Source organism: Platalea leucorodia (assembly GCF_965183815.1).
Source record: "Platalea leucorodia genome assembly, chromosome: 3".
Classification (NCBI taxonomy): Eukaryota; Metazoa; Chordata; class Aves; order Pelecaniformes; family Threskiornithidae; genus Platalea; species Platalea leucorodia.
This window is the reverse complement of record NC_138825.1, coordinates 87,901,794-87,922,137: the sequence shown is the minus strand read 5'-3', so window position 1 is coordinate 87,922,137 and position 20,344 is coordinate 87,901,794. Positions and strand designations below refer to the sequence as shown.

General features: G+C 41.0%; 1 protein-coding gene across 12 annotated transcripts in view; it reads left to right on the top strand.

Annotated features, from left to right (window-relative positions):
* The window catches only part of ORC3 (origin recognition complex subunit 3), a 44,563-nt gene extending 24,267 nt beyond the window's left edge, over positions 1–20,296 (top strand). For 3 of the 12 annotated variants that reach the window (XR_014227528.1, XR_014227530.1, XR_014227531.1), the window contains 8 exons: positions 3,353–3,486; positions 5,208–5,290; positions 5,766–5,863; positions 6,770–6,911; positions 11,816–11,932; positions 13,047–13,120; positions 14,279–16,853; positions 17,890–18,402. Coding sequence is in view for 5 of the 12 variants with exons in the window: in XM_082305268.1 (XP_082161394.1) it covers positions 3,353–3,486; positions 5,208–5,290; positions 5,766–5,863; positions 6,770–6,911; positions 11,816–11,932; positions 13,047–13,120; positions 14,279–14,384 (754 nt within the window). In the remaining 7 variants the exon portion in view is untranslated. The other 9 variants (XR_014227527.1, XR_014227526.1, XM_082305268.1 and 6 more) reach the window with 9 other exon arrangements.
* Positions 20,297–20,344: the final 48 nt, after the last annotated feature.

The window sequence follows — 20,344 nt, the reverse complement described above, 5'->3', positions numbered from 1 at the left end:
GTGCTTTATTGTGGCAAGTGGCTGTTTCCCGATAGCTGCATTCATTCAGATAATACATCGGTTCTGTTGCACAAGGAGCTGATGCAACACCGTTACCATAACTGCCTCTTCAAGAGCCTCTGAGCGTGTGAGATTTGATGTGTCTGACAGTAAAACTGAATAGAAAAATCATGTCATTGGTGGGTGGAGGATAACTTCCTGAGCTCATATACCCAAGGAAGCATACTCTTCAAACTGTACCTTTGCCATACTGAGTGGTTCTTATGCACCGCCACTGCACTATGTTCTTTACCCTCATCCCTTTGAAAGGATTACATGCTTGATTTGTTGATTTGTCATTTCTACAGTCTTTCCTTCTTAATTCTTCTCTGACTCTCCTGAATCTTGACAGCACTCAATCACCTATCAACCCTTGCCCACAAATGTGTCATTTTGCTTTCTTGTACCGTCTGTTCTGTAATCTCTAATAACTCTTGGCCATTTTTTTCCCCTCTTCTTTCTCCTGCTATGTTTAATTTGCTTTTTTCCCCTCTGAATTAATCTTCCTCTTCTCCTATCTAGAAGTTGATACTGCCATCAGATTCTGGCTTGCTTCCCCTTTATTCTTATCTGTTAATCTCCCTCTTGTTTTTCCTCTGGTCATGGCTCCCACTGTGGGAGCTTCTGATAGAAGTACAGTAATCATGGTCATTCCTTTCATAAATGATTCTTTTTTTTTAATCCAGGAATCCTGTCATTTTTCTAACAAAACTCCTTCAACACGATTCCTTCAAATACTTGGGAGTCTAGCTGTGATTATTATTTTTTCAGCTTTTAACTTTTTCTTTAACTCGCTCTTCCATTTTACACATACTTCCGCTTGTCTCTGCTTTTTCTGCATAGAATCTTGCTGCTGCCTTTTAGAAGAAAATGATAAAATGTGATCTTTCCCCCTTCTACTCACTATCTTATCCCTGCCCCCCCCCCCCCCCCCCCCCCTTTGCTCAGGTATGGAAGTTATTCACTGTTCCTTAATATCTCTGCCTTCCCAGCAGCCACATCACCTGTTTATATCCTGATGTTCACCCTTTCCCATCCCTTATTCTTCTTTTCAGTGTTTTTCTGGAGTCCATCTTTTTTCCTTGTATTTAGAAAGTAAAAAAATAGAGAAGCTTTTGATCAGCTTATGTCTCAATTTGTAAAAAGGTCTCTCTTTTGCCCTTCATGAATTGTGTTTGAATGTGGCGTTTTCAGTTGTTGCATTGAGTTCCTTTTGTGGTTGGTTGGTTGTTTCTCTACTTCAGCCTTTCCTTGGACTGGCTTTTATCCCTTCTGCTAAAAGTGCTCTCCTCAAAGATGGTGTTTCAGGTGATCTAACGTGAGCAGTCTAGACAATAGTTATTCTACTGTAAGCTAGTTGTCTAGAGTCTAAAAAATATCATGGGGACCTATTGTCTTCCATCTAGATATTGTACTCCCTTTTTGCCTGCTAATCACTGATGTCATTCGTCACATACTGCTTATCACAGTCCTGCCCTTCTGTGACTGTTGACATTTTGTTGTTGACCAGTCTCTGTTATCACTTCTTCAGATGTTTCCCCACTTAAGCATTCAGAAGGAGTTTCTATGGACTTCATCCTAGCTTCCTTTCTTCTCTTCCATAACTTGCATCTGAATAATCAGAGACAGATTTATTTACTGTCTTTGGATGATCTGAGATCTTCCTTTCTGCTTTAAGCTTGTCTCCTGACCACAATAAAATCTTAACGCCGCTCTCTGATACCTGGCATGCCTTGCAGTAATCTCAAGCCCAAAAGGTTGAAAAGGATACTTTACTGTTTCCTGATATGTGATAACCATCCTCTTGCCTGTTCTTCGGGCCCTGTAATCCCATTGTTGTCGTAAATAAGTTTTTCTAGAACTTGCAGCTTCTTTTTGAATAATATTACTAAAATAAATTTGTTCTTTCCCATCCACAGCTCTCCAAATCAGTCTGGTTATCCTTTCTCCATCTTAGGTGTTTAATTATTGCAGGGTTTTCTCTGGCCTGGAAGAAGGCTATCTTGTTTACCCGTTACATTCTACAAGACAGTTTCAAAATGTTTTCTAGCCTTTTGTGTGGTCAAGGTCACCTTTTCTGTTGTTAACTCCCGATGCTTTTCTGTACAAAACAAGTGTATCTGAAGGCAACACCCGACTTGCAAAAATCCATAACCCTGAATCAGATAACCTGAAGTTTCAAATTCTAGCCTTTACAAGCATTTAGCATCAACTGCCAGTTAGAAACTAGAGCTTAAATTGCAGTTGTCCCTCCAGACGTCTATAAAGCTTCCTCAGCCTTTTCTAAGTTCTTCCTTAAATCTCTCTTAGTGTTTAGGTAGCTGATATGGAGACCCACTGCCTGACACATTGATCACCATCATTTCATTCTTTTGTCATGCTCCCTTTTTTGTGTGGCTGTGGTTTTTGTGTCTTCTAAAATCCTTAAACTTTTAGCACCTTTGTTTTGTATAAGACAAAGCAAAACCACACCAGGCTGGGAAGAGCTCCTAGTAACAGCAGCTATTACAAATGTGTGATTGTTCAGAACCAGAGTGTTTAGCAATGGGAACCTCTCCCACTGCATGAAAAAAGTTACATGCATATGTAATGGTATTGGCTTGATGCAATGACTGTAATTCTGGATTTCATTTATGGATATTTGCAAGGACTTGCTTTGATATCTTTTAAATGAAGATTCTGAGACTGAGCAGTGCTTGGTGACATTTATAAAATGCCCTAATACATAATTTAAAGTAAGTAAATGCTAGGCTGGAGTTTGGGTTAGATGATCTCAAGAGGTCCCTTCCAGCCTAAATGATTCTGGGATTCTAGTGGTGGTTAAGTTTATAGCAATTAAATACAGAAAACAGCACTTCGGATTTTGTTTGAGACTCATTCTGAATCACAGAGAGTAATGGATTTTGTGGATGTGTGAATATATATTAATCTGATTTTTTTTTTAACCATTTCATTTACCATTCTGGGAATGAGTTATGAACCCTACCATATTTTTTCTTTTAATCTGACTTGGCATTTCAAAAATTATAACTGTATCCAGCAAGTGTTTTTAGGTAGAATACCAGAATAGCTTTCATTGTCAGTTCTGCAGGAAAATGTGAAGGGCATCTATCCAAGTTGATTTGTTTCTTTCTGTTAACGACAGCAAGGAAAAAATGGACTGTACTGCAAGACTGAATGCTTGAAGTCTTGGAGGTTTTGTCTTTCTAAAAGGAGTTTTTCAAATTATTTTTTAACTTTTTTTCAACTAAGAACATTGAAAGCTGTTTCATCATTCTGTGTTTCAACTTCAGCCAACAATTGTGTATTTTAGGATGTTGAATAAGTCTGATTTGGTAACCATGCTTCAACAATGTGTGGAAATTTTTGTGTCATCTTCTGGAAAGGAGTTTGGTAAGACAGTAGAGGAGTTGAAGGAGTTCTTGACCCAGTTTCAGAAACTAGAAGGTGGGTGTGTACCATCATACGTTCCATTGCAGATTACATTAAAGCTGTTTTATAATCTGACCAGTGGGTATCATTTTCCCTGGTGGTATCCTGTCATTGTGTCAAACCATCAGATTTTTCGGGATTGTTTTTTTAAATACATGCACAAAATCAGGAAATGTTTATATTCTTTACTGATATGTGGTTCATGCTTTTTATAATATGGAAGAGTGATGTAAGATAAGAATTTGGACAGATCAGCAAACATTACTCACTAAATGTGTCATACGTACATTTTGAGCATTTTACCAGATGTTGCAATCATTAACATCATTTAACAAATAAAAACCGATATTGAAAGATAAATAGGAGCAGACTTCCTTATGATATGGTATTTAATCCAAATGTTTATAAAGTTCTTTCACCTGCACCTTCAGTTAAATTCATGTAAGAGCTAGGACAGCCAGCACCGGTTGTCAGGGCTCTGCTGCTACGCTGTAACTTTTCAGGCTCATATATATGTTTGTTCATGGTAGAGGATATATTTGGAAGTTTAGTAAGGCAGCCTTCGGCCTTTCAGAGGCAGGTTAAGAGAAACTGCTGTCTTCCTTCTGAAATAGCAATATGACATATTCCAGCATTCTTCTGGAATAGGAATTTCGTTGCTTCTCCTGAACTATGGAGAAGTGCTCCCCTATGATTCCCTTTTGAAGATGAAGTGGTTATCATCTGGTCTGTTTTATGCATATTAAATGAAGTTTATTATCAGTGTGGTTGCTACCCAGCATTTGGACAAGTAGGCAATAAGCCACCAAATGCAGTCTAATATTAATTAGTCATGTAATGCTCTAGGGTTAACTGAGGCTTGTTTAGAAGAATTGGCTCTTGCCAGTGGAGAGAGGAAGTTCTCTGTTTTGAAGTCTTCAACACAAATACAAATGTCCACAGGGCACTGGAAAATACCAACTCATTCTATGTAGGTCACCAGAAAATTTTCATATATCATGATTGTCACTGCTGATTGGAGCTTTATCTGTGATCTGTAGGTGGAACCTCCATCTTATTACCATCTTCATAAGTAAGGCAAGAAATCTAGTTACCTTTTGATTTTGATTATCACTTATTCTGGCATTGATTGTGCTTTGGGAGTTTTTGCTTCTTTGTTTTTACCTAAAAATTACTAATTATTGGTGCAATTGATCAACAAACTACATGGCTATGAAAACAAAATTTTGTTATAAATCAAGATGAGAATAAAACTGCACAATGAAATACCTTAGCACACTTTTGGTTTGCTGCTCTGGTTGCAGTTTCGGAGTTAAGTAGGGAGAACTCATTTCTTACTTTGTGGTTTTTTGCATATGAGAAGGAAAAAATATGCAGTGTGTGCCTTCTTGAATGCTCCTAAAACATCAGTAGTATCTAGTACTAATCTGTCCAATTTACAAATGTTGAGGGTATGACCTAGGATGACATAAGAGGAATTCAAGTGATGTGCAAGGCTTGTGCTGGATGTTTGCTCAGGGCTGAATTGCTTCGGTCACTTAATTACTGTTGGTTAAGCTGCATTGCAGACTCCTTTTTTAACCATCTTTTAGAAGGTGCAAGACTCCAAGCTGCCTGTGTTTGGGTCTATGTGAACAAGTAACTGAACACTTCTCAGATTGCTTGGGTTAGGGGGGTTGTATAGGTAGTCAGGAAAAGTTTACCCCACGTATCAAACATCAGTTTTGTTCTAGTAGCAGAAGCTTTCCAAGAACGAGATGTGTCCGTATCATCACAAAAGGAGCTCCAGAAGAAGACAGACCTTTATCATCTTCAGAAGGTTAGGCCTGCGTAGGTTTTACTGACGAGTTCCTTAACTGAATCTTTTACGATTTAATCATCCGTGGTTAGTTCTTCCCAGCTTGCTGGAGCTCTGAGTAAAGGTTGTGTATAAGTAACTTTCCTTAAAAATCAATGAATAAGTACCAACTATCTATGTCAGGCCCACCTGACGCATAGAAAATTATAGAGAATATCTGTCATAAAATAGGATTTTAAAATGCAAATTAGGAGTTTTCTTCTTATTTAACTTGTAAATTACACATTCTGCCTAACACATATTTCTCTCCCAAACTCCTACCAGTTTAGAACTGAATACACTGGCCTAAATAAAAATAACTGCTCGATCACACTTTCAAACATCATCAGTGAAGACATGCCAGCAAAAATTAATTACACATGTTAAACATATAGATTGTGTTCTCCAGAGAATAACTACCTCCCATGTAGTTTTATGCACCGCTTTTTTTTTAAAGACTTTGTTGGAGTTGAAGGAATCAAGGCGGTCTAAGAAACTGACAAAGTTTGAAATGCTTCGTTTTGAAGTTGTTGACTATATAGACAGTCTTGTAAGGTGAGCTTTCCTGTTTTATATTCCTGCATTAGTTTGCACCATACGTTGTAACAGAAATTTTGCTAACATGTTAATCGTGTCAAAATTCTGTCTTGGTCCCTGTGGTGTGAAGCACACTTTTTTTTCCTTCCTATTCTTTCTTTGATGAGGGCTCTAAAAATAATAATTAAAAAAAATAAATCTCTTTTCCATAGATGAGTAGAAGTAATTGGCACATGAATTGACCAACTTATTTTGCCGACAGAAAAAAGTTGAGGGAGGACTGGGTATATGTGGCAAAATAAAGTCAAGAGTTTTTACCCTAATCTTTGCTGATCTGTTCTACTTAGGAAACTGTATAGATGTCAAGTGTGATATCCTATCCATTTTGGGAACTGTTTTGGTGAGCAAGGCATAGCAGACAGGGTTTTGGAGGCAGCTCTGTAGGAGAAAATGTGAAAGGCTTGGGGTGGGGGAAGAGATGAAGGCACTTGTTAATTATAGAGCCTTGGTGGCAGGAGGCAGAGAAGCTAGCTGAAGTATGACTGTGCCAAGAAAAAAGCTTCAGACGTGAAGACAAAGGTGAGCAGAGACTCATCAGGAGCCCTCGAGATGGATAAGCAAGATCTGTGGAGTAGAGTACATGACTCGTGATAGCATTTCAGCTGCTGCCCTTATTTTTGAATTTGTCAGTGGCCCAGCTAGAGTTCTATGCTAAATCCATTAGATGTAGAGATGATAATAGCTGACCTCCTTGCTTAAAAGTTGATTTCAGTGCCGTTTGTCTCATTTTTTTCAGACGCTTGTCAGTACTGGTTGGGAAACATACATTCTTGTAGTCTCTGACTGCAGTAGACTTCTGTTGTTTCCCTTAAGGTAAAGCTTCTATCTCCCTTCCTTCCCCCCTACCTCATGTTGCTTTTTCAGAAAGTACCTTGTTCCTGCAGACCACAAAACTCTGCATGAGGTAGCGTATTTCAACACAGCCAGTGTTCTCCGTGGACACTTGAACGCTGCCCCGAGGATTGCACTTCATACAGCTTTAAATAACCCATACTGCTACCTGAAGGTAAGAAACAAGTGAGTTGTTTGTGGTGCTGGAGCAGTTTCTGAAGGCTGCACGTGAGGATGATGTGTAAGGCTTAGTTTTGCTGTTTCATGAAGCTTGGCATACATTCAGCTGTTTTGTAGAGAACCAGCAAGTTAGTGTTGATAAGCAACTGGGGACTTCGCGAAGAGCTAGGAAATTTGTCTGGCTAAAATAAAGAAGCTAATTATGGAAAGAGTTTTATATGGGGAATCCTTTTTCCAGAGCCTGTTCAAGTCATGATTTTTTCTTTCTCCTGTAGATGTAGGAGAAAAGTCATTTTGTCCTCCATTACAAATGGGATGACTGTCCATGGGGAAAAATACAGTGTCTGTGGCTCTTTCCAGAGACTTTCTTTACAGGGCTGGTGCTTAGTCCTCACTGTGTAGACTTGCTGTAAGGTGAAGGCTCTGTTCAGGTGGAGTGATGACATTAATAATAGCTTAAATACAGTATATGCCTGCCTGACCAACCTAGTGGCCTTCTATGATGGAGTGACTGCATCAGTGGACAAGGGAAGAGCTATGGATGTCATCTGTCTGGACTTCTGTAAGGCCTTTGGCACGGTCCCCCACAACATCCTTCTCTCTAAATTGGAAGGATACGGATTTGATGGGCGGACTGTTCAGTGGATAGCAAACTGGCTGGATGGTCGCATCCAGAGGGTAGTGGTCAACGGCTCAATGTCCAGATGGAGATCAGTGACAAGTGGTGTCCTTCAGGGGTCTGTACTGGGGCCAGTGCTGTTTAGTATCTTCATCAGTGACATAGACAGCGGGATCGAGTGCACCCTCAAGTGCAAGGTCTTGCACCTGGGTTGGAGCAACCCCCAGTATCAGTACAGGCTGGGGGATGAAGGGATTGAGAGCAGCCCTGAGGAGAAGGACTTGGGGGTACTGACAGACGAAAAGCTGTCGTGAGCCGGTAATGTGCTCTTGCAGCCCAGAAAGCCAACCATATTCTGGGCTGCATCAAAAGAAGCGTGGCCAGCAGGTTGAGGGAGGTGATTCTGCCCCTCTGCTCTGGTGAGACCCCACCTGGAGTGCTGTGTCCAGCTCTGGGGTCCTCAACACAGGAAGGACATGGACCTGTTGGAGCGGGTCTAGAGGAGGGCCACAAAGATGATCAGAGGGCTGGAACAGCTCTGCTGTGAGGAAAGGCTGAGAGAGCTGGGGTTGTTCAGCCTGGAGAAGAGAAGGCTGCAGGGAGACCTTATTGCAGCCTTTCAGTACTTAAAGGGGGCTCATAAGAAAGATGGGGACAGACTTTTTGGCAGGGCCAATAGCAATAAAACAAGGGGTAATGGTTTTAAACTAAAGGAGGGTAGATTCAGACTGAACACAAGGAAAACATTTTTCACGATGAGGGTGGTGAAACACTGGAAGGGGTTGCCCAGAGAGGTGGCAGATGCCCCATCCTTGGAAACATTCAAGGCCAGGCTGGATGGGGCTCTGAGCAACCTGATCTAGTTGGAGATGTCCCTGCCCATTGCAGGGGGGGTTGGACTAGATGACCTTTAAAGGTCCCTTCCATCCCAAAGCATTCTATGATATCTAAAGGAGTCCTTTGTTTCTCTTTTTAAATTTATTTTAGTATCTGTTGTGTATTGACGTCCTGTCTTTTCCAAGTCCAAGAAAAGGATTGCCATTGATTCTATTAGTTAACCCTGCCATTTTGTAGAGAAGAAAAGCAGCCCCTTTTCCACTTCTTTCATAAATTAAATACACAGAATGACTGACTGAAAGGAATAGAGCGGGATCTGGAAAAGGAGTGAACATACATTTCTTTGTTTTGTCCTTGATTATAGATGCTACTTGCAGCTATCCTTGTGCCCTAACATTTGCCTTAAAAATGTGACAACTGTTTTGAAGAAAACAGTGGTTGTAGATATATCTGAGTGATTATATGTTACTTGAGTCAAAGCCAGCACTTATCAAGAACTGTACTCGATAAAGATCAGTCCTTGAAATCTATAACCCAATTCGTATTGGGTTTGTTGGCACTGTGCCTCTATTTGAACGAGGGTTGTCAGTTTTGCTGTGTGCAGGAGTTATTTCTAAAACCACTTAGAGAGCTTATTTGTGAAAACAGTAGTTAGCAAGTGGGCTACCATTAGAGAGACCCATGTGAACCTCAGTAATTTATATTTTTAGAACACCGGTAAAAATATAGATTAGGAGAGCTAGCAAAATCTAGCTACTGATGTGCTTAATAAGTATTCTCTTTGATGAGTTGACAGGATTTAAAGCCCTCTGTCATCCTGCACTTCGTTCTTTGACATACTTTAACGTATTTCCGATGTTTTCTGAGTAGATAGTGAAGGTTTGGCATAGTTTCTAACAGCAGCAGTATTGGCTGAGTACCTTGCTTAGCATTTTAATCCGCGTGAGTCAAAGAGATATTTTTTTCTTGCTTGTATCCATGCCTTCTGTATGGCTTGTACTTTCCTGGGCATGACCGGAGCAAAGTTCTCTAGAGCTGTTTCTTCCAGAAGGCTAGGACAGAAAAGGATCTGCTTCAGTGGAGTACCAGCAAATTATTAATATGTGATGCATTTCTTACAGGAATCCAGTTCAGTTATTTATTTAGCAAAACGTGAACCAAGGATCATACTTATCCTGGAAAAAAAAAGAAAAAAACACAAAAAAAAGAGTATAATTCTGTTTTCACTGATCCCTTGAAAATTCAACAAGCTGTAACTTGGAATACCAGCAAGGTACTGCTTAGCATTGTGTCAGCACAAGGAAATGTGATCTTGGATCTTCCTGGAGTTCAGATGGTCATGCAAGTTTTATTCTTGACCTTGGGTAAGAAGGGCGATTTTTCACGTTAATCTCAAGGAATGAGCCCTGTTACCCATGAAGATACTTTGATTGCTATGAAACGAAAATCCTTGAGTTGCAATTAAGCTCCCAGATCAGGGAAAGGAGATACTAGCATTTGGTCCTTGGGAAAGATAGTAACATTGATTCCAGGGCAAGGTATGAGTCTGTCCTCTGCCTAGCTTCCAGGGCAGGGTCGAGCAAGAGAAACCCCTCATCGACAGTGTTCTGGGTTGTTCCCACTGCCACGCTCTCCCCTTTCGGAAGCAGCACCTCTGCGCTGTACGGGTGGTTTCAGGGCAGCTTCCTGCCTGTGGGTCTGGTTGTTTCCCCTCGGGGACGGCGCCTGTGCTGCGACCTCAGGAAGCTGAGGTTTCCCCGCAGGCAGCTGCAGCTCCCTCTCACTGCGCTCTAACAACGTGGCCTGCTTATCACAAGTGAGGCTGAATTCTTTCAGGTGCTGGCAGAGACCCTGCAGCGCTATCAGTAATATCTTCCCTGGATCGTTCTCAGCATTCGCCTGTGGTCCAGCTAGATATTAATTTCTGCAGATGAACCTGTTCCAGGAGAGTGCAGTTGCATCCTCTCTTGGTTGCAATAACTGTTCTGGCCTTAAGATTAGAAAATCAGTGCAAAGTATAGGAAGCCATAGAGTTAGGAGAAGAAGCAGAGGGGAAAAGAGAAAGGCGTAGGGTTATCTCTGGGCAGTGGTGAGCCACTACATCAGCCAGAAGGTGTCACTTCACCTGTGCTGGTTAGTAACACAGTAGTATTTGAAACTATTATGGTATGCTCCTGAATTATAGTCTGGTAAACTAATGTCTGGATTGTAACATTTTGAGGGTTTAGCCATGTTACTCTGAATTTATCTGGAGACCATCTGGACTGAACTGAACTGACAGACATTAAGCTAATGTCTGCAGCTTTTGTGTTCCTTGTACAGAATAAATAAACTTGAAAATCGTTAGGCTTTCTGGAAATTGTGAAGTGTCTCGGAAGTGCTAGAGTCCAAACTGAATCTGAGTCTCACAAATTGCAGGGCTTGAGATCTATGAAAGGTAAGCTGGAGATTCTTGAGCAAGGTTATATTCTTTGCCCAACCTTCTTTCCTATCTTGAAAAGCATTTATTTATGAAGGTATCCTTGCTAGCTCTTTATAGACTTCCCAATAGTAATGTGCATGCTTGTGTACGCATAATGTGTATAAGAGCATTTTAGCAAAAATTTCTATGACCTGAACTTGAATCATCAGTGGCTGTTTTCATGTTAAGAGAGCTGGCTTCTTAGAGTACATGAAACTGAAAACTGGAAGAAAAATCATGAACTGATATGAAATGTTATAAATTTCTGCAACTCTACAGAGACTTTTGCTTCTGGCTCAAGTGGCTTTTTTACTTCTCAAGTAAATGGTTCAGTGCTGATGACCTAAATTTCCTGACATACAGAATAGTTTGTGAGAAATTAGACTTTTGCCCATAGAGGTGCTGAGTTTCAAGCCAGAGAGAAATGTTTGTTACATTTCAAAGATAAAACTCAAAGATGAGAGAAGCGTTTTGCTTTTTAGTACATCTGATAGATCTATACCAAGACTTCCTCTTTCCTTTCAGGGGGGCAGGGGGGAAGAGACACTTTTCTATTTTCTATGTAGTACAGTCTGAGGCAAATCATGACTAGTTTGTTTTCCTGAATCCACAGAATAGAATATTTCTCTGTGATACATAAGTAGAACTAGCAAAAGAATTGGGGAAAAGCCTAATCAGATAATCACTCATTAGAGTAGAGACTGCATAAGTGGACAAAATTGTAGAAGGAACACCAGGAGTGAAGTAGCTGGGTGGTTTTTTCTTGCGTTTTTTTTAATGGTATGTTTTCTTATCTTCCTGTGTTTTGGTTTTTTTTGCTTTGTACCGTCAACTTGCCACTGAACACACAAACAATAAACATTTAGTTAAAATACCTACCATGTGAATTTCCTGAAATAATAATATATCTAGCCCTTAAAATTGTTCAAGATCAAAAACTGATCAAGGTTACTGCCTTAATTTTTTTTTTTTTTTTCATCAGAATCAAGCTTTGAAAGGTGACGGAGGAAGCATTTCTAATAAAGCCCCTGACATATGCATAGTGTATAAGCTTCATTTAGAGTGTGGCAGATTGATTAATCTTGTTGATTGGTTAGAGGTATGTGACAATGCAAACAGTGCCTTTACCTGCTTTCAGTGTTCTGATTTATCTTTTTGCTGCATGTCTGCTTTTCTTCAGTGCCCCTTTTGACAGCTGAAATCATTGCACACCTCAGTCCCTCCTGGGCAAGAACACACAGTAACTCCAATCACCAGCCCACAGAGTCTTCCTCTGACTGCTGTGAATCATTTATTTTCAGCATTATTACTCTGTGATGAAAATCTTTTGCTTCTGTTTTATGCTTGGCACAGATCAGATTTTATGCTTCACAAAGCTCCCTTTTTTTTTCATCTTTAAGTATTCTGTGACATTTTTATGGAAACAGGCAAGTGCGGGGCTCTTGGAGAGAATGCTTGTGCTAGGGAGGAGCAAAGGTCCTTCTAGCCTGACGTCCTGTCTCGTACTGGGACCAAAAGCAGAGAGCGCGTAACGGGAGAACATACATTAATGTGATACATTCTCCAAATACTCCCTAGCTAACAATCATGGTTTAGCTCTAAAATTTCCTAAACCTGGAATGGTTTCTCTGTATTTTGTAAGCCTACCTGGGTTACATTACCAATATAACTTTTTAGCAACCACAGCATCCTCTGGCAAGAAATTCTGTAGCTTAATTACCTGCAGTGCAGAGGACACTCCTTTTACTTGTTCCGACTATGTTTTGTTTGCTGCTGCCTTGTTTGTGTATTGGAAATAAAAGTGGACAGAAGATTCCTACCCCGCCTCTTGCTGTCCCTCAATTTTATAGATTTCTTCACAGCCAACTTATCATCCCCTTCATTTTTCCAGAATGCTTACGCAGTCTTGCTTTGAGAATGCTTTTCAGTTCTGTATTTTTTCTGAGAACAGGTCAAGGACCAGAACTGCATTGGGATTTAAAATGTAGGCACACGAGTTCAGAGAGTGATGTCTTTCATTCTGTATTCCTGCCATGGTAGTATGTAACCTTGCTTGCTCTTTTGATTGCTGCTGAACTGACATTTTCATGGAGTTGTCACTCCAAGATCTCATTCCTCCCGAGTGACAGTCATCAGCTCAAAGCTCATTATTTTATATGCAGCTCTGTCTGTCTATGAAATGTGTTAAATCTCTGCTGCTTTTCCCTTTCTAGGCTTTCTCAACTGTGGTGATGGCAGTTGAGGGACCAGCTGCGGCTTCCTCAGACCAGGTGGATGATATTATCCAGTATCCTTTCTCATTTCTCTCAAGTTTGACATTCAAATGCTTACAGGATTAATGAACCAGGATTTTTAAAATATAGCTTCACATGCACTGATAACTAATTCCAGAAAAATAAGATGGCTAGTTTAAACAGTCTTAATGTACTGAAAATGTCACAGAAATAGATCAGGTAAAACAATTGGGCTGGGGGTGGCAAGGTAAGAGAGCAGCTTTTGTCCATAGGAGCTGTTTGGGTCTGAAACAGACTGACCTGTGTAGGTCTGCTGTATAGGGGGAGAGCATTACTGGGGAACAGACAGCTGTGCCCTCGAGAACAGATGGAGAAATGGGGACAGTAGTTTACTATGAGGAAGATGGAAGCATTAGCAGAGGAAATGCTTATAAAAGTAGTGTCTCTGTAGAAGCCATGAGTTCTAGGACCTTAGAGTTGAGAATTTTAATTCCCACAAAACATCCATTCTGCTTCTCACTTTGTCCTGATTCTTAACTGAGAACTGAAAAATATTTAAGTAGGCTGAGCCTTAGAACCAAAACTCGTGGCTACAACAGTAGTGCTGCCACAGAGAAACGATGAATAGTTGTACAAAAGGAGGAAGAGCATTTATATGCTCTAATACTACACCTAGCGTTCCTTTATTATAAGGCCTTTCCTTTTTTACAAGCTCCACTCGTAATTAACGCAAAACTAAATCCTCTGTTTAACTCCAGGATGTATAGCTGTGTGTCAGGAAGGCAGCAAGAAAGGTATAGTGAAGAGCAAGTAAAGAAAAGGTGATGCTGTTTTATGAAACCTCAAAAAAAAAAATCTATAATTATCTATCTTCCCATTTTTTGGTCGAGGGACATGAAAGTGTAAATTCTTTATTCTTCTGAGAGACTACAAAATTAGTATCTTTGTAGGCTTTAAGGTTCTCTTAGCAGTGGGGAAAGGAACTCTTCCTTTGTTGCCACATTGTATGCACACAGCAATGTAGATTGAAGATTTGTGCTTTTGTAGGCAAATCATGATTTACCCTTATTTCCAATAATTTTAGTGTGCTACACATTTTGTGTAATCTGTGCTTACCATGACTTAGAAATCTTCCCCTCCTAGAGAGAACGGTGTCTCCATGAATATATGTCATAAAAAGTATATTCAATTTCCTTTACTGAAGTGCCCAGTGCTCGTTTTATTCGAGCTGTTTCTGAACTGGAACTCTTAGGCTTCATAAAGCCTAGCAAGCAGAAAACCGACCACGTGGCAAGGTTGACATGGGGAGGCTGTTAATGTGCCACCGAGATCTTAATAAACCTGTTCCTTCTGACGTTGTGCAACTAAACTAGTCCTTGCGAACTCTGCATACTGGGGCAAAACCAAGCATGACTGAATGCTGCGAGATACATTCCGAGTGCCTGGATGGACTTGAATAGCAATGTTGTTTTTTAATACTCAGCCTCCCTGTGTAACGTACTGTTCTGTTCCAAATACTGTAGTGTTGTGCCAGTTTTAATCTTCTTTGATGTGTTACATATAACACTATACTGATACAATTCAGGCTAGCAAGCCAAAAGGACAACACTGGCTGTGTAAGCTACAGAAGTGATGAAGCAGTGTTATTAACTTGCTTGCAAGCTGATAGGATTTGAGTCATCATTATAAAATGCCTTCCAGATCCTTGAACTACAGATTTAAAAATAAATAAAACCAGTATGCTAAAAAAGACAGTAAGCTTCCATGTTCAGCTTCTGCTGCGTGTTCTTCAAACCAAAACTGGTCATAACTCCCTGAAAACCCTCATGAAAGAGGAGGAGAAAGGAACAGAATAATTTTGAAGATCGAAACTTTTTTGCTCTTCAAGAGCAAAAGCAAACTGTTTAAATAATTCCCTTTTTCTAGTGAAGTTGATTAGTCCTGGCTGCCTTTTGCTGTCAGGGGAACTTGTGTCAGCATAGACTAAATGAGAACATGGCACTCGGGCGCACTGGAGGAAGGCAGTAAAATCCACCCCTACAGTGCACACTGTACCTCTTCTCTTTGCTGAGGACTTGTACTGTACACAAGCAAAGGAAACAGCCACGTGAAAACAACAACTGTTGGCTGAGGGTGTTAAACCACTGCTTATCTGACTGATCATCAAAGAGCCTTCTCGGCCACTTGGACGGAGCAAGCCCAGGATGCGCTCTGAGCTTCTGCCAGCGCACGGAGAAGTGCCCACACCCCAGGACAGGTTACCAATGCTGTACCGTGTGTAGGAACAGGACTGGAACGGCTCACAGCCACTTCTGATCTTGTCAGGATAGACCAAAGAGCTGCTAGTCTCTGCCTAGAGTCAGTCACAGATCAGTGCCTGATACTAGAACAAAAGCCACAAAAAAAAAAAAAAAAAGTGCCAGAAAGCTGTAAAAAACCACAGTCATTGCTGGAGTTCTGGTCCCGAAGGAAGCTGAGGTGGTTAAGAAAAACCTACACCTGATTGCAGGTATCCGAGTACCATGGGTATGTCCTAACCAGCCCAATCTGTTCTCTTTAGCACTCGGAAGCCACACTGCAGATCTTCCTGCATTAAACTTCACCTTCCCTCAGACAGTCTGGGGAGCAAACGTGTTTATGCTGATGTCAGTGTCCCATGTTTTCCAACCATGGAAAAAGCCTTGGAAACCAAAGGGGAAAAGCAGTGTTTCCATCCAGCACTGTGTAAACTGGCCCCAGGGCTGAGACACATGCATTTCGCCAGTATGGGTGGAGACTTCAGGTCAGTCTTATCACCTAGGAAAGGGCACAGTTAAAGTGTTCAGACTTTGTTCCTCCCAGCCTACTTAAAAATGGAATGGTGATTACTTAAGTTTATTGTAAAAGACTGTATTTACCCCAAAAAAACCTCCCAGACCTCCTCAGCTGAGTGAGAGGACTACAGACTTCACTTTCCTTCTATTTGAAGCATTCAAGTGCTACTCTTAAGTGCATCTGTTCAGCCATGCTAGAATCCAGATGCTCCCACTTAGTTGCACTGGCACTTCAGCCTACTCAAAACAACTGAAAAGGATAGCCTGGAGCGCTGAAGATTGCATCACTTGCATAAACCAGATCTGTACTAGGAGGGGGGAAGTCTTGTTACGAGAACCTGTTAACTTTCCAGGCTGTTTACCCAGGAATGTATACAAGATAGGTTAGGCTTGTTTTAAATACCCTCAGAGAGGGCAGGAGTCACGTATTTCCCAACTGCTCTAATTGCAGAGACAAGAACGCTTCCCGCTGTACTTAGGGGAGGGCCTGGTTCTGGATGTTGCCAGGCAAATCGAGAGGCTGAGGAGGACGAGTAGTTTATCAGCCTTTATACTGCCTAAACATACAACTTACTTGGGAAATGTAATGATGAAAGCTCAGAGCAAGAATTTTTAGGATCTCCGCGGAGCAGTTGCACAAGCTCCTCTCTCCCACCAAGACACGGGGGTAAACAAATTCCACTGTTCTTCGCTCCAGAGAGCAAGCTAGGGCACCTGTATCGCAGTACAATGTACGGCTTTCAAGCAGCAGAGACGAAAGTGAGACATTTCCGTAGGAGGGGAATGCTAAACGGCCCTCCTCTGTCCTGAGCCTCGCCTATTTATCTTGCAAACACACCTGACAAATGGAAGGGAGCAGCAGAACAGCCAAACGTCTCGCCCATCGATCCGCAAAGGGACGTGGAGCCAGGTGCTCTGGGCAGCTGTCCTCTGCCGCCTGCCTGCAGCCTCCCCCCGCCTCGCCCAACGCCAGGTAAGCCCACACCATCTAACTTCCACGCCTTCTGAGGGTAAAGTATTTGGAAATAAAGAGAAGCAAGCCCCAACAGTGTGTGGCTTTTAATCCCCAAATGTGCAGGTAACATGACATTAAAACAGAAAAGTTAATAGTTAATGGCTGTTTCTTCCCTTTAACTAGTAACATAAATTTTGAAGTTTAAAGTCACGTTTGCTATGCTACATACGGTTTCTCAGGATCAAATCCTTAATTCAGTACGTGGCACTTCAGCCTGTAGGATGTGTAAAGGGCAAATACTTGACTAAAATTATGTAGGAAGTACTGTGTAATTTCATTTTCTTCAGCAAGGAGTGCAGTTAGGCTGGACAGTTAAAAACACAAACTAAACAAAACCAGTGATAAATTTCATTTAGTTTGCCTATCTTCAGAGGCTGGACTTTGTCGTCAGAGTCCCAGCTGCCTGCAAGGAGCTTAACATCGCTAAATTCTGAACCAACATCAGTTACAGCAGAGACACTACAGCTATGAAAAAGCACCTTGTGCTTTTCCTCCTCTAATGAAATTTTGGTGCTAGGGGTCTAAGAACACCAGGCTTTCTGTTTGCAGATAACCTGGCTATACAGTATGAATTTTACACTTGGCTCCTCTCGTATCATTTTACTACTTTCTGTTATAAATATTCCAAACTCACCCTCACATACCTCAGCTGAAATACACACACAAGAGATTTCAACTGCAAATATATATGTCATTTTAAAATGTTAGTTTCTACAACTATCTGCATAGTAGTAACATCTTCTGCAGATACTCCAGGAAACCACCTCTGTTTGCAGTGTGCATTGAAAGCAAACAGGACAAAAAAAAAAGAAAAGCGCCAGTGTTTGTATTGTGGTACTAGCTCTGAAACCGTAACGATGTAAAGCCTCACCTCTGAGCTGATAACTGTATTGCATTTAATAGCCACAGCTTTCAACAAAACTACTACCAAAAATCAGACCTGAAAGTAAGTTAACTCGCTCGAATAGTTTACCATTTTTCTCTACTGTTACAGATGCTGTTCTCTGGCACCTACTGCACTACTGGTTTCAAACACAAACTTGGTAATTTTTCCTTTATCTTGGAGCCTACAACAGCAGTAAAATATAAGAATACAAGAATAAGCCAGGTGCCTGTAAAAGCCACACATTCATCCTCACATTTTTCGTCTCAGAGAACTGTTTCCGATACAAAGGTCAGGAGCACTGGTTCGCAGCAAGAGCATAAACTCTTAATACTTTACCAGCCTCAGGTTTCTCCCTCCCCACTGTGGAATCAGAGAGCTAAATCCTTCCCAATTCCCAGAGAGCTTTCACAAAACGCAGTTTCTAACCAAAATCTGCTAATGATCTTGCTGCTCAAGAGTACACAGGCAGATATCAAGCATCAGCACACAAGATTGCTTCCTTTTTGACCTTGAGAAATGCTGAATAACCTTATGGTTACATGCTTTCACATCTAGACACAAAAATCAACACGCAGTCAGGATGTACGTGCTGCTTTTTACGTATACAGTAACTGAGATCTGCTTGAAAAGAATTTGCACATCACTACCTTAAAAATAGGTTAATCAAGATCTTTGGTTTCACTCTGTTAAGTTGCAATTAACTGTCCTCAGCTTGCTTTGCTTTCGGATAGACTGCAGTTACGTACAAATTGCAAAAATGTTCTAAATGTGGCCACCACAAAACGTAGGTCCAAGAACTCAGCAGTTATTGAATCCTACCCGTCTGTACTTGACTCAAAAGCCCTGGAAAAGGCTCTCCAAAGCAGGTTTGTTTTTAAGCACCAGCCTGCTCCTCACAGCACCCCAATTTTCCTAATTTCTTTCAACAGTGATCAAGCAGCCAACCATTTTCCTGCTAAAGGATAAGTCACCTGTTAGAACAAGCCTTTCATGTGAAATTCATCACATCAGATATTGGCACTGAGACTAGGAAAAGGAGCCAGTCTGAAGTCCAAGACAGAACAAGCAGCAGGTTAAAAAATGAAAAGTTTCAAAGAATGCAACCGTGTTTTCAAAACAGGCACAAATTAAGCATACCATAGCTGTGATGCATAAGCACCCATGGTGGCATTACAGTTCATCTGCCAGAAGACTGCTTATTATGCATTAATTTGGAGCAGCACAGGAGTGGCTGGGTGCTAACATGACATCACTTCTTATTTATAATAACCCTTAATATCCCAAAAGAAAAGATAAGCTGTGGCGCAGAGACAATCACCATGGCTGGTATCTTAATTCTACTCCTATCTCAAATTATCAGTTAGGCAGAGACACATTTCTATCAAGTCAGAACAAGGATCTGCAAGAACACAGAAGGCGCAGGAAATGTATCAGGATGCTGGAATTTGGGTAGTGGTCCACCGAGAAGCAGTGGTTTTCCTACCCTGAGCACGTTAACAATACAAGGAGGTCAAAAAACGAGGAGCAGGAAGGAGAGAGACTGAGTGCCCTGAGGCAGACAACAGAAATTACAGCCCTTGATAGTTTTATCTTCAGTAACAGAAGACCCAGGAGGGGAGTCTAGCAGTGATTTCCCATTTCTGAGATTCTGAAAATATAGTAAAAAAAATCCAAATATTTGGCTAAGACAGGTTTCAGACAAGTGAGCAGAAAATACTCTGATACTGTGGTGATGTACCTAATTCTGAACCTATAATCTCACTACGAAGTGAATAAAAGTTCACTAAGAGCTAGAGCTCATCACATGGCTTCTCTGAAACCACGAGCATCAAGCATGAGCCAATTAATGCATGTATCTACCAGCTGAAGTTTCAATTACATTTCAACTAAAACTCTTCTGTTAATTTGAAGTTGTACAAAGATCTATTACACAACAGACTTCTACTTAACCAGAAGCTGATAGTAAGTTAGAGAAGACAACAGTTTATAATCTAAAGTAGTTTCAAAGTAATCCTTTAAGTCCCCAAAGCAGATAACCCGAGTCATTTGGTAAGCAATACTTCTACCCCACAGCACACAGACCGGGACTTGCCGTGTAGTAACTTTTCAGTAATCCACACCGAGACTCAGAATTGCACAGCCAGCAGCAGCCAGCACTGATCCAGCAGTCTGGAAACAGCCGAAGGCATCCAACAACAAACTCCTCGACCCTGAACACAAAGATTACACACCTTTAGCTTTTCCAATACCTACGCAGTTCCAGCTTGTGGTGCAAGTGCCTGCTCTTATCTTATGAACCGATTTCCTTTGATGCGTCATTTAAATCTGAAGGAAGATGAGCACAGCTCTTTGAGTCAGCCACAGCAAGTTAAATCAACAGTTTCTTAGCAGTTCTGTAACAAACACGCTTCCACAACAGGAAACAATACAGCCAATCTAAGGAAGATTTCTTCGCCTCTGAAGAATTACCCAAGATTTTCATCCACCTCCTTCTCCTGATCTAAAATTCTGACCCATCCACTCCTGCTAGTAAATAAAGTTTTCATTTAAACACTCAGATTTA